Source organism: Furipterus horrens, unplaced genomic scaffold, assembly GCF_987537825.1.
Source record: "Furipterus horrens unplaced genomic scaffold, mFurHor1.1.pri manual_scaffold_5, whole genome shotgun sequence".
NCBI lineage: Eukaryota > Metazoa > Chordata > Mammalia > Chiroptera > Furipteridae > Furipterus > Furipterus horrens.
Genome location: NW_028327175.1, coordinates 40235069 through 40250804, shown reverse-complemented (window position 1 = coordinate 40250804; position 15736 = coordinate 40235069). Strand labels below are relative to the sequence as shown.

General features: G+C 32.1%; 1 protein-coding gene across 2 annotated transcripts in view; it reads left to right on the top strand.

The window, feature by feature from the left end:
* Nucleotides 1–15736, top strand: part of ADAMTS6 (ADAM metallopeptidase with thrombospondin type 1 motif 6) — a 247161-nt gene that overhangs the window by 174725 nt on the left and 56700 nt on the right. For both annotated transcript variants that reach the window (XM_090276311.1, XM_090276313.1), the window contains exons 15-18: nt 4535–4637; nt 10441–10574; nt 12055–12178; nt 12690–12776. In XM_090276311.1, the coding sequence (XP_090132437.1) occupies nt 4535–4637; nt 10441–10574; nt 12055–12178; nt 12690–12776 (448 nt within the window). The remainder of the gene's footprint in view (nt 1–4534; nt 4638–10440; nt 10575–12054; nt 12179–12689; nt 12777–15736) is intronic.

Sequence of the window (15736 nt, the reverse complement as noted above, 5' to 3'; positions counted from 1 at the left end):
CACATCTCTGAAAAAAAGGTGGTCATAAAAAATGATAATATTAATTTAAAAAATTTTTTTTTGAAAATAGCAAGATTAAAAGGTGCTGAGACCTGCAGCTTTGCTCTCTGGATTTATGTGAGGCCCTGCTGGTCACTTTTTAAAAGAAGAGGATGCTTGATTAGTGTTAGCTCTAGGAGGCTGAAGACCTGTCAGGCTTTGCATAAAAAAGTGGTTGCTGACGCCATTGTTCTATGTTAGGATTTCAGCATAGTGTCGGCCTTTATAATCCCTAAATAATTTAAAAAGGGTTACTCCTTAAACTCTCCACTCTTCCTACACAAAAACCAAAAAATATATTCTATGTAATGTTATTCTCAAGAAATGAACTGTTCTTTGATCAGTCTCATTCTTTGGAACCAGTGTAAAAGATTCCTACTGAGCTTATTTCTAATCAAAACAAATTCAGACCACTTTGGGGATAATTGTGGAGGACATTTAAGAACAACATGCAAATTAGATTACATTACTTCTAACATCAATTCTTAAAAGTGTATGGTTTGATATTGACTCAAAAGTTAGTTAAGTTTGGTTCTTCCACAGAATGCTGTCAGACAGATGTCAGGGGTTGGCAAATTCTACCTCTTGGGCCAAATTTGGCCCATCATCTCTTTTTGTAAATTAAACTTCATTGGAACTCAGTCCTGACCATTTACTATATTGTCTATGGCTTCTTCCACATTATAGTGGCAGAGTTGAATAGTCACAATGGACACTGTATGGAACACAAAACTTAAAATATTTACTATGTTGCCCTTTACAGAAAAAGTTTGCCAAGTTGTATACCCTAAACCAATAAATGGTAAAAAATAGCACATGGAAATGTGTCTGTATTCAGCCTACCAATCCCCTCCTTTCTTCCTTCTCCTCCTTCTTCTTTTTTATTATTGATTTTTATATCAATAAAGATCCAACCATAATAATATAAATCACTCTGAATATTTAAATAGAGGGACTTTAATGTAAGGAATTGGTTACATGGTGATAGAGAAGGCTTGCAAGCCCATAGATCAGAGTCAGCAGGAAGATGCCCCTAATCCTACCAGAGAGACCCAGGAAGGAGGTAGTTTTATCAGAGTCCAGAGGCTGGAATCACACAGCAGAAGCTGGAAGCATAGATTGGGATGGAGGTGTCGGGCTTCTGTTTGAAGTTGGAGCCACAGAAAATATTCAACTTCTGCCTAAAATGCTTCCTGAAGTAGAGAGGAAATAAGAGAAATACCCTGGCTTCTCCCACTAGTGCCCTCCATTGCCTGAACCCAATCAGAAGTCAACTGGCACAGAAGCCCGGGAAATGGAGTGTACAGAGTTTGTTCCCTGAGGTACAGAGCGGAGCAGGAGAAGGTGAGGGATGAGTCTAAGGATACTTGACCCAAGACCAGCACAGCGGCCAGTAATTATTCAGAGCTACCATATGCCGGGTACAGAGCTAAATATTTTACATGAACCTTCACTGAGGAGTAAATACCCAGTTTATAGGTGAGACTTGGAAAATGAAGTATATTTCTCAAGGCTGTGAATTAAACAAATGACCGAGTTAGAATTGAATCCAGATCTGCCTTACTCCAAAATTCTTATTTTAGAAGACTTGGCCCTCTCATTCTATAAATGAGGAAAAGAAAGTACTTTGGAGAAGATAAGAAACTTGCAGCTGGAGATGACAAGGCTAAGTCTATAGCCCAAGTTACTCCTGTTATGTTTTGTACATCTTAACAGAGCTAAAACCTTGCAGCACTTAGCATCCACAGAGGTCTCCTTGCACCCTGAAACTACTACTAAGCAAACCTCTCTGTACCCAGTTTACTCTGTTGTAAAATGGGATTATCAATTACAACTACTTCATAAGAGTGTTGACAGACATTAAATAGATAATACATTTCGAGACCTCTGAACAATGTGCCACAGAGTAGGTACTTACTAAATGGCTTAGTAAATGCAAAGTTGCTGTTGTCATTTTAATATTTTTGTTATGCTTACCCTCGGAGTGGTTATCACAAGAAAAGAGTAGATCAGAAATTTATGAAATGTTATCCGAGTTCTTTAAACAGTAATATCCTTCTATTGGACCATTTTACCTCCCTTAGGAGAATCTTTACAGGATAGTTAATAATAGGATTTTTGTTCTTAAGTGAACGGCCCTCATGATAGTTTGTTAATTTGAGGCTCTTTTAGGTACTAGTGCTTTTCTATGAAATGTCACCTCCTCTTATGCTCCCATACAGTTTCTTTCATCCAGAATAGCCTTTCTCCAACTATTCCCACCATATGACCTTCTTCTTGTCCCCAAAGCCTACTTGGCTTTATTCTTAATAGTTCCCTCCTCCCCAAAGTCCTTCCTCTTAACCAACTGAATTCTTATAATATCTTATAATGTTACAAACATTATTTATTATATTTTTATTATAATTATACTACACTCAAGATTTGCTTCCAGAGGAAATGTTTCCCTAAGTAATCACATGACCCATTGATTGTTCACCTTGATGTAGCACCTATGGGCAGCCTGTACATGCCATCATATGCTGATTGCCTGAAACAGTGCTGTAGTTTTTTTCTATTTGTATCTTGTTTCACCAACTAGATGGAAAGCTGTGCTTGCATGAACTTTTAGGTGATCGGTGCTTTACAAATAGCTAAGTTTTATGTGAAAATTTGTAGCGAGAGTTAAAATTACTTGTATTTTTAAAAATTGATAATATTTGCCTAGAAATTAGTCTTGCTCTATGGCAAAGCCACTGACAACTTCAGTCCTTGTGTGGAATTTCCTGAAAATGGCTAGAAAAGGGAAGCATTAGCCCACCATGAAACAAAAGACACTGGAAGCATATCTTTCCAACATGATGCGCTATGAACCTATGGTTCATAGTTGTTTTGCATTTAAAAATACAAAAAACAGGTAAGGTGGCCCTTGGTGGGCTAGTTCAGCTGGTTGGAGTGTCATCCTGATACACCAAGGTTTCAGGTTCCCTCCCCGATCAGGACACATATAAGAATCAACCAATGAATGCATAAATGAGTGGAACAATAAATTGTTTTTTCTCTGTCTCTCTTCCTCTCTCTCTCTCTCCCTCTCTCTCTAAGATCCATAATAACAATAACAAAAATTAAGATAAGTAAGAAGGGTAATTTGAAAAACAGAATCATTAGGTTTGACATTGTAGTGTCATAGTTTAATGTGCAGAAAATATTTTGAAATGCAGTGATCATAAAAGAAGGTAGACTTGCTATCACTATTTTCAGAATCTCAGGCTTTGGACTTTATATGGTAGACATTTGAACCACAGTATATAGGAAGTAATGATGACCATGCAAATACTTGCACATCATGGTCTATTAGTTTTGCACATGCTTCAAGGAACTGTTTGCAATATACTGACCTCAGAAAACTATATTTAGTAAATGTAGAGATACAAGGGAAGATGGTAAAAAGTCCTGAAAATGAGTGTCTGTAACATACTCATCATTTATCCACAATTAATAATTTTATCTAATGACTTGCTTTGTTCTTCCATATTTAAAGTGGGTGTTTCTTGGTCAGTGTTTCAAAAGTAGTAGCTTTGTGTTTCAGGTGCAACAGCTGCAGAACTCCACAAAAGATATGTCAAATTAGGCCATGTTGCTCAAACATTATGAGATGTTATACTTTTAATTCTTTATGAACTTAAACTGAATTTAGGATGGCCTTGTGGTATTTGGCATCTGTACCTAGCTAGATTGGCAAGATTTTCCTCTCTAAAAATTCAGGTAGAAAAAGCATTCCAAATTTTTAAAAACAAATAATTCTCTCTTCACCTTCCCAACATCTTTCTCTCTCTTCCACCCAACGCATGTACATGTTTTGAACCAAATTATTATTTTTTTTTTTTGGTGATGTTAAAGATTAAATGTAAATCCTATTAAGTCCAAATTCCCTGAATTTGAAGGTGTTTAGACTTGAGGACTAGCATTTTGCCCAACTCATCCCGTGTCTTAAAATATGGTTTTTGACAGAGCTAGACAGTAAACAACTATAGTAGTAGGGATCCAAACCACAATTAATAGTGGTGAATGTCATGTTACAAACCTGCCTCTTGATTCCTTAAAATAAAGAGTTGGGAGTAGCTGGGGCAACTGGACCTCAAATACTGCTACCAAAAAAAGATTTTGTGTTCTAGCTTCTTTTTCTAATTTTTATGTGTGTTATAAGGAGGTATCTGATGGACTGATTGCAAAGTGGACAATGACATGCACTGAATGTAAAGTTCTATGGAAACTGTCTAGGGCTTAACTTTGTTTAAATGACTTCAGTTATTTCTTCTGTGGCTAAGATTGCCATTCAGACACTTTAGTCTGAATGCTGGTTGTAAAACAGTAAAGCAAATGCCAGAATTACAGGCAGAGAGTACGGCAGTGAACTCAGGTGATGGATTTCAGGCAATTTTAACTTTAGGGACATTGTCCCTTGGTTTTGGAATTTTTCAACAATCGTACCATTTATGATTTTATTTTATTTTAGCCATGTCCTTTGGGGGCCCAAGATTTTCGAGAGAAACAATGTGCAGACTTTGACAGTATGCCTTTCCGTGGAAAGTATTATAAGTGGAAACCCTATACTGGAGGTAATGTATAACCTGGCAGAGCATTCATCATGCTTGGGAGCTTTGCAAACATAAAATAATATAAAAATATATACGAACACACACATACATTCCTACACATACAAAAATAACTACTTGTAAATGAAAGCAAGAAAATGCTTATAGTACTATAAAGTTCCCTATAATAAACATGTATATGTTAGTACAAATGATCAGAAATCATTTTTTAAAACTTAATTCTGTGTAACAGCATACAAAGTTTTGATATAAAACTAAATAATATTTTTGAGTTCTTGACTTCTTTGATATATATGGACATGACACGATAATCGTTTATAATCAGGGAGTACTTAGTATTACTACCTTAAAAACAAATTATAACAATATAAATCAACTCAAAGAGTCCAGGAAAATCTTTGTTCTTTCTCTAGAAAAGGCTACAGATATTTCCATAGACTTTCTTTGTTCTTTTTTAGTGTTGGGAAACATTTTTGCTCTTTAATTTGGACATGTATCAAACACCAGTTGTCCAGTAAGTGCAAGAAGTTTGCTTACGCTCCCAAAATACAAACTAAAATTTGTTAAAATTTTCTGTTGGAGAAATTGAATGTGTGTTTAAAAATTTTGCTTGTTTTAACATTTTTGAAAATGTTCAAACATAGAACAATATTGAAATAATTTTACAATGACAAGTGTTTACCCACCATTAAGATTCTACAATTAACATTTTAGTATACATTTTTTATTACATGTCTAGTCATCTCTCTATCCCTTCATCAATCTATCCTATTTTTTGGGTTACATTTCAAAATATATTGTTATTGTTGTCATTAATAATATACTTTCCTGTAAATTCTTAAGCATGTATAACATTAACCACAGTTCAATATTTATTTGCTTTTTTTCTTTTGAGGTAGGAGTATGTACAATGAAATGCACAAATCTTAACTCTGCTCTTCCTGAGTTTTGACAATTGCATACGCCTGTAGAACCCTACTGAAGTATAGAACATTACCATTACCTCCATGGTCCTTTCCAGTCAAGAGCTGCCTCTACTGACTTGTTCTAAGAGGCAAATACTATTCTGATTTTTTTCTTACCACAGATTAATTTTGCCTATTCCAGAACTTCATATAAATGAAATTGTTGTATATACTTTTTGGTGCAGGGCTTCTTTAAGCCTAATACTTTTGAAATCTATCTGCATTATTGCATGTATAAGTAGTTCTTTTTTTTTTATTGCTAAGCAGTATTAAGTATAATAACCAGTTTTCTTTTTCATTCTGCTATTGATGGACACTTGGGGTGTTTCTAGTTCACAGTTGTTATGAATAAGCTGCTGTAAACATTTGCATACACATCTTTTTGTGGGCATATGTTTTCATTTCTCTTGGGTAAATACTTAGTGGTAGAATTGCTGGATAATAGGGTAGGTGTGGAGTTTAGTGCCAGATATTTTTCCAGAATGATTGTACTATATCACACTCCCACAATGTATGAGTTCTGTTTGTTCCACATCCTTGCCAGCATTTGGTGTTTTCAGGCTTTTTCTAGATGGTGTATAATGGTGTCACAATGTAGTTTTAATTTGATTATTGATTATGCTGAATGCATTTTCATGTGCTTGTTGACCATTTACATATCTTCTTTTGTAGTGTTCAAATTCTCTGCCTGTTTTTTTAATTGGAATTTTATCTTTTTATTCTCAAGTGGCAGTCATTTATCAGACAAGTTTTTCAAGTATTTTCTCATGGTCTTGTGGCTCTCCTGTTCCTTTTTTCATGGTGTTTTCGATGAATATAGGATTTTAATTTTAATGAATTCTAATTTTTCAGTTTTTTTCTTTTATGGTTATTGTGTTCTGTGTCTAGTCTTAGAAAGCTTTGCCTACTTCAGCTCAAGATTGTATCTTCTTATGTTTTCTCTACAAGCCATGTTTTTGATCTTTACACTTAGGTGCACAATCTAAAAATAATTTAGAGGTATGGTGTGTATTTATAGTGTATTTATGGACTCTGTTTTGTTTAATCAATCTATTTGTCAACCCTATGTTAGTACCATACTAACTTAATTACTGTAACTGTATAGTCTTGAACAGGTAGCATAGGTTCCTCCAACTGTGATCTTTTTTTAAAGAGTTATTTGGTTATTCTAAGTGCTTTGCATTTCCATATAATTATAAACTTTGTTAATTTCTATAGAAAAAACATGCTGGGCTTATGCTTGTTATCATGTTGAATCTATAGATCAATAGAGAGAGAGCTGATCAATTCAAATATTGAATTTTCCCATTTATGAACATGCTATTTATCTATCTGTATTTGTGTTCTCTTTACCTTCGCTCTGCTATGTATCGTAGCTTTAGGTGTTAGGACTTTACATCTTTCGTTATATCTATTTCTGAGTGATTTATGTGTTTTTACACTATTGTAAATAAAAGTTTTAAATTTTTCATTTTTAATTGTTAACTCTAGTATATAAAAATAAGATTGATTTTTATCTATTAACTTTGTATTTTGTTACCTTAGGATTTTTTTGCTCAATAGTCATGTTATTTGAAAATAGAGGCTGTTTCAATCCTTATGCTTTTTATTTCATTTCCGTGCTTTAATGCACTGTGTTGGTCCTTCAGTATAATTTGTGCCTGTGTTAATTATATATGATTTTCTTCTTTATTCTGTTAATATGGTGAATTACTCGATAGACTTTATAATATCAAGCCAACCTTTTATTCCCAGGATAAACCCCATGTGATGATGATTTATTATCTTTTTTATATATTATTGGATTTAATTGCTAATATTTTATTAAGGATGTTTTCAACTATGTTCATAAGGAAAACTAATTTCTAAATTTTATTGTTGTCATGTGTTTGACAAGTTTTGGCATCAGAGTTACTTTGGCTTCTCAAAATGGAATTCTTATTTATTTTTAAAAAGTTTGTAACATTGGTATTATTTCTCCCTTAAAACAAATTTCACTAGTAAAATCACATAGGCTTGGTATGTGAGTTTTTGAATTTATGTCGATAAATTTATTTACTTCCATGTTGTCCAATTCATTGACAGAAAACTGATCATAGCATTCTCTTATTATCCTGTTTAATATCTGTAGGATCTGTAGTGATGTATACTCTTTCATTTCTGATATTCATAATATATATCTCTTTTTCTTGATCAGTCTTACTTGAGGTTTATCAATTTTATTAATCTTTTCAGAGAATCAACTTTTGGCTTTAGTACTTTATTACTGTCTTTTTTTCTCTTTCATTAATTTTTTCCTCTTATAGTCTCTTTTTTTATTATGGATTTATTTTGCTCTTTTGCATATCCCAAATTTGATATGTCTTTATTTTCTTCAGTTAAAAATATTGCCTTATTTACTTTATGATATCTTCTTTGACCCTTGAACTATTTAGAACTATTATTTTTATTTCCAAATATTTTATATATTGTAATTTTTATTATTGATTTATAATTTAAGGTTATTGTGGTTAGACAGTATTCTGTAGGATTAAATTTTAAAATTAGTTGAAATGTTTTATGATACAGCTTATTATTCATGTTTGTGAGTGTTCTATGTATACTTATAAAAGATGTATTTTGTGCAATTTTTGGATATAGTGTTCTATAGATATCTATGAGGTCAAGTAGGCTGATAGTGTTATTCAAATGTTTTATATTCTTTCTGATTTTTGTCTGCTCTAGTTCGTGTTAAAATCTTGAATTATTATTTTTCTTAGGTTTTTTTAAAAATAAGTTTTTGTTCCACGTATTTTGAATCACTTTTATTCGATGCATATGCATTTGGGATTGTTTTGTCTTGCTGTAGAAGAAGAATTAAGTGTCTGATTTAATCCATAGATTTAATAATTAGAATCTAGACAATTGTGTGTAGAATGAATTAACCCTAAATTCATAATAAGCTTTAACTGAAAGTGATTGGTAAGTGACCTTCCATTTAGAGAATCACCTTAAATCCCTTGAAATAATAGCAATACCTCTTCTGAAAACTCATTATAGCAGAGGAAGCTAAATACATTTTTAGCAGTTTTTTGAAAAAAGAGGAAATTTATTCCTATTATTATCACATTGTGTAGTGGCATAAGAAATACAACTATAGCAATTACATGTCTTGCCTAGCAAATACTACCTCACATAATTAATATAGTATTAAACTTGAATAAATAGAAGACTAGTGTTCTCTTTTAAAAGCCTGTTATATAAAAAGCTACCTTAAATTTCAAAGCATTACTATAAAAAAAGGGAAAACAACTGTATTGGGTAATAATGAAGAAAAGAAACCTTTAATATTCATGGAAGTTTGGAGGAATTTTATTCATGAAAGTCTTACAAAAGTAGATGTAAACACCTTGATTATTGGTTCAGAAAGAAATTATTTTATTTATTACTCTTTATTTCCATGCTCAGGACAGCAAAATGTGTCATTAACCTATGCTTAATACCAACATTATAAGTCATAGCCTACAGACAAACAAAATGGAAGAAAACATGAACTTAAGCCAGTGGTTGTAAACTGGAAGGAAGTTCAGGAACAGATTTTACTTAAAATACATGTTTTTCCCTCCACAATATTTTTGAAAGCTTTGAATGAGTTGGCAAGAACAGTTTATATTTCAAAAATCTAAGTTTTCATCTTCTCTTGGAAAAAACAGGATGTCTGACAATGTTGGGCTGTCTTCTTGTATGACAACAATCAACCGTAGCAATGATCTCCTTCAGTGGAAAGTTCTGTCTCTAATTTGTCATTGTCTTCATCACCGAGCTACTTCACCCTACAACAACCTGGTTTCTGCCCTCACTAAGACCTAGGCTTGTCGTTTAATCTTTCTGCCTTATTTTCTTTATTAAAAGTAGTCTCCTTTATTTCAAAGAGAAATTTTAGTATAATTAGAATAAGAGCACAGGGTTCCAAACTTCATGAAATGAAGATCCAACACAAAGTATTCTTAAGTCATATTTAAAGATACCTTTTCATGCACTGTTTTGAATAAAATACATTCATATTTATTGCTACTTTTCCAGTATACTATGAGGTTATGATATGTATTCTGCTTGTTGTTTTAAATTGCTATTATTTGTGCCTATTTTTTACATCAACCTTAAAAAATACAAATGTCAATGACAAAGATACTCATGTTATTATAAGCATTTATTCACAAAATAAATAGATATTTGCATTTACTCACAAAATAAAATTAGATATTATTTTAATGATTCAATTTTAATGCTATGGTTAATTTTATATTTAATTTGCTAATCCTATAACAATTTATCTCCATGCTTAATCAATGTTCATGGAATCTGATATGTTTAAAACAGGTACAAATAGTTTTATTTTACAACTACCATGTTCCTGCTGAAGTAGTAGAGTTTTTGTATCAGCTTCAGTTACATGTTACATATGTTGCAGAAATTCCTCTTTGTCATATGAGGTTTTTGTCTCAAGCCTCCTTAAACTTTTTTCCTTAGTTCATTTTTAAAAATAGTTTTTATTTCATTTATTTGTTCAACATTCAGGTACCTCCACTGTGATCTCTCTTGACCCCCAATATATTGTAAATATGTATTGGAAACACCTAAAATTTTTACACTGTAAAATTGCTTAGCAGGACCTTCATTTAGTTGCAAAAGCAATGAAAATAAACATGAAATTTTAGTAAAGGACGAAAGAAACCTACATACCTACGAATATAATCAGGGAATGATGCCTATATGAACTGTAAATTTGCTATGGATAGTATTGAATCACTGTTTCTTAGGAGAACCACTCCATTTATTTCTTTTTTACTATATTTGTCCAGGTGGAGTAAAACCTTGTGCATTAAACTGCTTGGCTGAAGGTTACAATTTCTACACTGAACGTGCCCCCGCAGTGATTGATGGGACTCAGTGCAATTCGGATTCACGGGATATCTGTATCAACGGAGAATGCAAGGTTGCTCAGATTATGAATTGCACTTCCTTTTGTTGAGTTTTTAAGAGTTTTCTTCTTTTCCTCAGATAGTTGCTACTAATTAATACTGTGCTCAGTTTTAATAAAGAAAACTATACTTTAGAGAAATTCAATTTTTAGTAAGGATAGCAATATATTAAAGGTAGAATGATTCATTGATATTCAAGCACTGTGCAAATGTGATTTGTTCTGGTGTTCTGCTTATGTTTAGTATGATTGCTATAGCTGTCACTATATTCAGATTCTGTTCTGTTTACAAACAAGATGATTGGGAAAGAGAGGGAATGAGGATTCAGCTCTTACTTACTTGGCTACCATATGTTCTCATTGGAAGATTATTTGATGTCTTTCATAGCATGATTTTTCCTCAAAGTATGAAACATCTATGCTTCTTGTACTTTGTCTCCTTTTAAAGCATTTACAATGGTTTGCATTAGAGAGTTAGTCTTTAGCTTGTTAAAGAATTTACTCTAGAGAATTAGCCAGACTAGTTGAGAATTGTAGGAGCAAAGCTATGCTCTTTTCCTAGACCTGTGTAGGAATCTTATCATAATAAGAAAAGCCACAAAAATCACTCACCTCCATTTTTTTCTTGTTTTTGTTTTACTTTAAGAAGTGCAAGGCTAAGTCCCAGAAACTGAGAAAGAAAAGATTAAAACACTGTCTATTTTACATAGTCTCCATTTCTTGCAAAAGTTTCTGTCCTTCTGGCTACTAGCCTCCCAGTGTATCTGATAGTTCAGTGTGCGTGTCTGCTTGAAGAAAAAGTTATTTTTGTGTCAATATTAAAATACTTTTTGGGAAACAAAGACCCAGGAACAGGCTTTATTCAGAGATTACATGCCTGGTATCAATGGCTAAATGCCAAATATACAAATTTAAGTACCAAAATATGTACCAGAAATACATAAGAATCCACATTTCTATGATTAAATGAAAAATTGAAAGGTAGAATTTATGGCAATTTTTTACAGGTATTCATTTCTAAAGATTTCCCACTAATGAATTTCACAACTGATCCTTGACACTAACAATTGAATATCCAAAAGAGCCATGGTTTGGAAAAGGCAAACCACCATGCCCAGTCCAGACGCTTGCTGTCATAACCCCTCATAGGACTGAATGCCATTTTTCTTAGCTCTTGCATTTTAGGGTGTATGTTAAGAGCCCATTGCTAACAAATTATAATATTTTAAGAATTGAAGCACAGAATCTGTAAATAGATTAGAAATATAGACATACATACATACATACATACATATATTCCTGGGGAATCAGATTTTTTATTTTTTAATTTAAACTTATGTGTTGAGAAATGTTAACCAGAACTAACTAGAGAGTGAAGGTAAAGTGGAAAGAGGAAAATATTTTCTTTACTGGAAAAACAAATATATGCGCTCTATTTATTTGGTTAGTAAGAATTCCTCTTTCTGACCCACTGAATGTTCTTCCATGTTTTCAGCATGTAGGTTGTGATAACATTTTGGGATCTGATGTTAGGGAAGACAGATGTCGCGTCTGTGGAGGGGACGGAAGCACATGCGATGCCATTGAAGGGTTCTTCAATGATTCATTGCCCAGAGGAGGTAAGTGTGCAGGCAGAGCTCTTCCTCACGCCTCTGATGTTCTTGGAGTCACCAAAGCGATGGATCCCCTTCCTGCCTTATTTTAAACTTTCTTTTTGTAGGCAGACATTATTTTTTCCCCAAATTACTTTCAGTCCTTTAAAGTATGAAATGTGGCTTCATCTAAGATATTGTAAGTGAATACTATTTCCTTTCTACTTCATTTTGCCATGTTTCTTTAAGATGGGAGTTCCCACAGAACACTGATTTGAGGGCCGTGGTTGAGGGGGGAAAAAACCCAGTTTATACATGTTGAGGCTTTAAAGCTATCATGAGGTAATTTTAGAGAAAAAGGAAAAATACTCTAGAGGTATTCATTAACCCACAGGAGAATTTGCCCATATTTCATAATTTGAAAAGTGAAAAGTCAGTGGAAGCATGGAAGAATAAGGAAACTTACTACTGTGTGATTACTATACATTCATTGTCTAACTGAGGCTGCAGAATCTACTTATACTGGCTAACTCTTAAGTTCCAGGCTATTTGGAAGTTGTACAGATACCAAGAGGCTCTGTTCATATTGAAGTCAGAGAAGTTGCCATGTCAAAGAACTATATTGGTGAGTAACCTATTTTGCTAGATGTTAAGAATTAATGAGGAAAGGCAGCATAATATCGTGAAGGAAAAGACATACTGCTTTAAGGTGGTATACTTTCATGCTAAAATGAAGTTCCAAGTTTTATAGGATTACATGTAAGAACTAAACACAAAAATTAGTAGTTTATAGCTTACTCTTCACTAGATTGGTTATTTGATTTTTAAAATTAATGCTATTGGAGTATAATTTACATATAATAAAGTACATTCATTATAAGTATATATTCAGGGTACTAACAATACAACAACCAAAATATAGACCATTTTTGACTCTAAAACATTCTCTTATTTGTCTTTGCATTCAAATCCCCCCAGCCTTAACCTCAGGAAAACATTGATTATTTGTCTGAAATTTCACATAAATGGGATAATACAATGTATACTCTTCAGTCTGGCTTTTTCCCATCAGCATAATGCTTTTGAAATTCATCTGTATTGTTGAATATATCTGATGTTCACTCATTTTTATTGCCAAATAGTATCCCAATTTGTGGATATATCATAATTTTTTTAACCACTCACTTGTTATAAGTATTTGGGTCATTTTCAGTTTTTGAACATTTTGAGTAAAACTTCTTTGAACATTTATAGATAAGTTTTGTGTGGACATATATTTTTATTTCTCCTAGATAAAAGCCTAGGAGTGAAATGGCTAGGTTATATGATAAATACATATTTAACTTTATAAAAAATTACTAAACTGTTTTCCAAAGTGGTTGTATTATTTGTTTTCCACCAGTAATGCAGAGGAGTTCCAAATGTTTCACATCCTTATCAAAAGTATCAGTCTTCTTAATTTTACCTATACAGGTTTCTTTTTGTGTGTGTGAAGTGTCTAAACAAATTATTTTGCCTATTTAAAAATTTTATATTTAATTATGAGTTCTTTATGTATCCTTTACAAGTCTTTGTTCAAATATATATTTTATGAATACTTTCTCCCAGTCACTGAATTGTTTATTTCTTGTTCTTGATGGTGTCTTAATTTTCATGAAATCTAATATATTAATTTTTTTACGGTTTGTGCTTTCATGTGCTACCTTAGAAATTTTGCCTACCCAAAGGTTGAAAATATTGTCTTCAATGTTTCCTTTAAAATTAAGAGTTTTAGCTTTTACATTTAGATATACGGTCCATTTTGAGGTTTTATATAAGTCTTAAAGTAAGGGTTGAGGTTCATCTTTTTTCATATGGATTTCCAATTCCTCTAGCACCATTTGTTGGAAAGAATATTATATTCCCCATTGTATTACCTTGATACTTTTGATAGAGATCAATTCAATATGAATGTATGGATCTATTTCTGATCCCTCCCATGGATATATGTCTATCATTAAACCAAAACCACATTGTACTTATTAAGAGAGCTTTCCAGTAGGTCTTGAAAATAGGAAGCATTTGTTCCTTTTTCTAAAAATTATATCTGCCTTTCTAGCTTCTTTTCATGTCTATATACATTTTAGAATAAACTTGTCAATTTCTACAAAAAGAAATAATGTGAAATCTATAGATTAATATGAGAATTGACATATTAAAAATATTATCTTCCAATACATGAAAAGATTTACCTATATATTTAAGTCTTTACATTTGTTCCCAATGTTTATTTTTCAATGTATGGGTCTTACACATACTTTCTTCTTGACTCACTAGATGTTTTGTGATTTTTGATGTTATTGTAAATAGTAGTGATATTTTAATTTTATTTTTCAATTGTTTATTGTTATTATATAGCAGTACAATTGATTTATTTTGGAATTGAGTTCATATCCTGTGATCTGGTTACTTACTTATTTCTAATCACTGTTTTATAGATTTTCTTTTCAACATAGACTATCATGTAATGCTGAAACAAAGGCATTTTTACTTCTATATTTTCAATCTTTATGCCTATTATTTCTTTTTTCTTGCCTTATAATAGTGGTCAGGACCTTCAATACAATGTTAAATAGAAGAGACAATATTGCACATCCTTTCATTGTTACTGATCTTAAGGGGAAAATGTCCTTTTTTTAATAATAAATATGACTTACATAGATTTATGTAGATGCCTTTTATCACACTGAGGAAGTTTCCTTCTATTCCTGGTTTTCTGAGAGTTTCTTTGTGAATAAGTTTTAAAGTTTTCTGTATCTATTACATGGTACTGTGTTTTTTTCTCCTTTTCCCTGTTTATATAGTAAATGCATTGATTGATTTTCAAAAGCTAAATCAATCTAGCATTCTTGGGATAAAAACCAATTTATTGTAATGTGTTAGCATGTAAAGCTAATGTATTGCTCAATTTATTTACCAAAATTTTGTTCAAGTGTTTACATCTGTCTTCATGGGTAATATTGGTCTGTAGTTCTTCCTTATAATGTCTTTGTTGGCTTTGATATCAGGATAAACCTGTCCTCGTAAAGTGAGTGGGAAGTGTTCCTTTCTCCTCTTATTTTCTGAAAGCATCATGGTAAAATTCATATATTTTTTAATGTTTGAAACAAGTCAACTGTGAAGCCATTTGTGTTAGGATTTTCTTTGTGGGAAGTTTTTAATGAAAAGAATTGATTTCTATAATAACTATAAAGTTTTAATAGTTATTGGCATAAAGTTGTGCCTAATATTCCCTTATTATCCTTTTAATGTCTGTAGCAATGACTCTTTTTATTCCTCACATTGGTAATTTGGGCTTATTTCCCCTTAATCATTTAGTAAGGAGTTTTATTAATTTTATCGCTCTTCAAAGAATGAGTTATTGATTTAAATTTTTTTATTTTTATTTTTCAATTTTTTATTACATTTAGTCTCTCTTTATTTCCTTTTCTTTTGTGTGTGTGTGTATGTTTGGTACTTTTCTAGCTTCTCAAGTTAGAAATTCAGATAATAAACATTTAAAAGTCCTTTTCTGCTCCAGGATAAGCATTTTGCACTATAAATTTC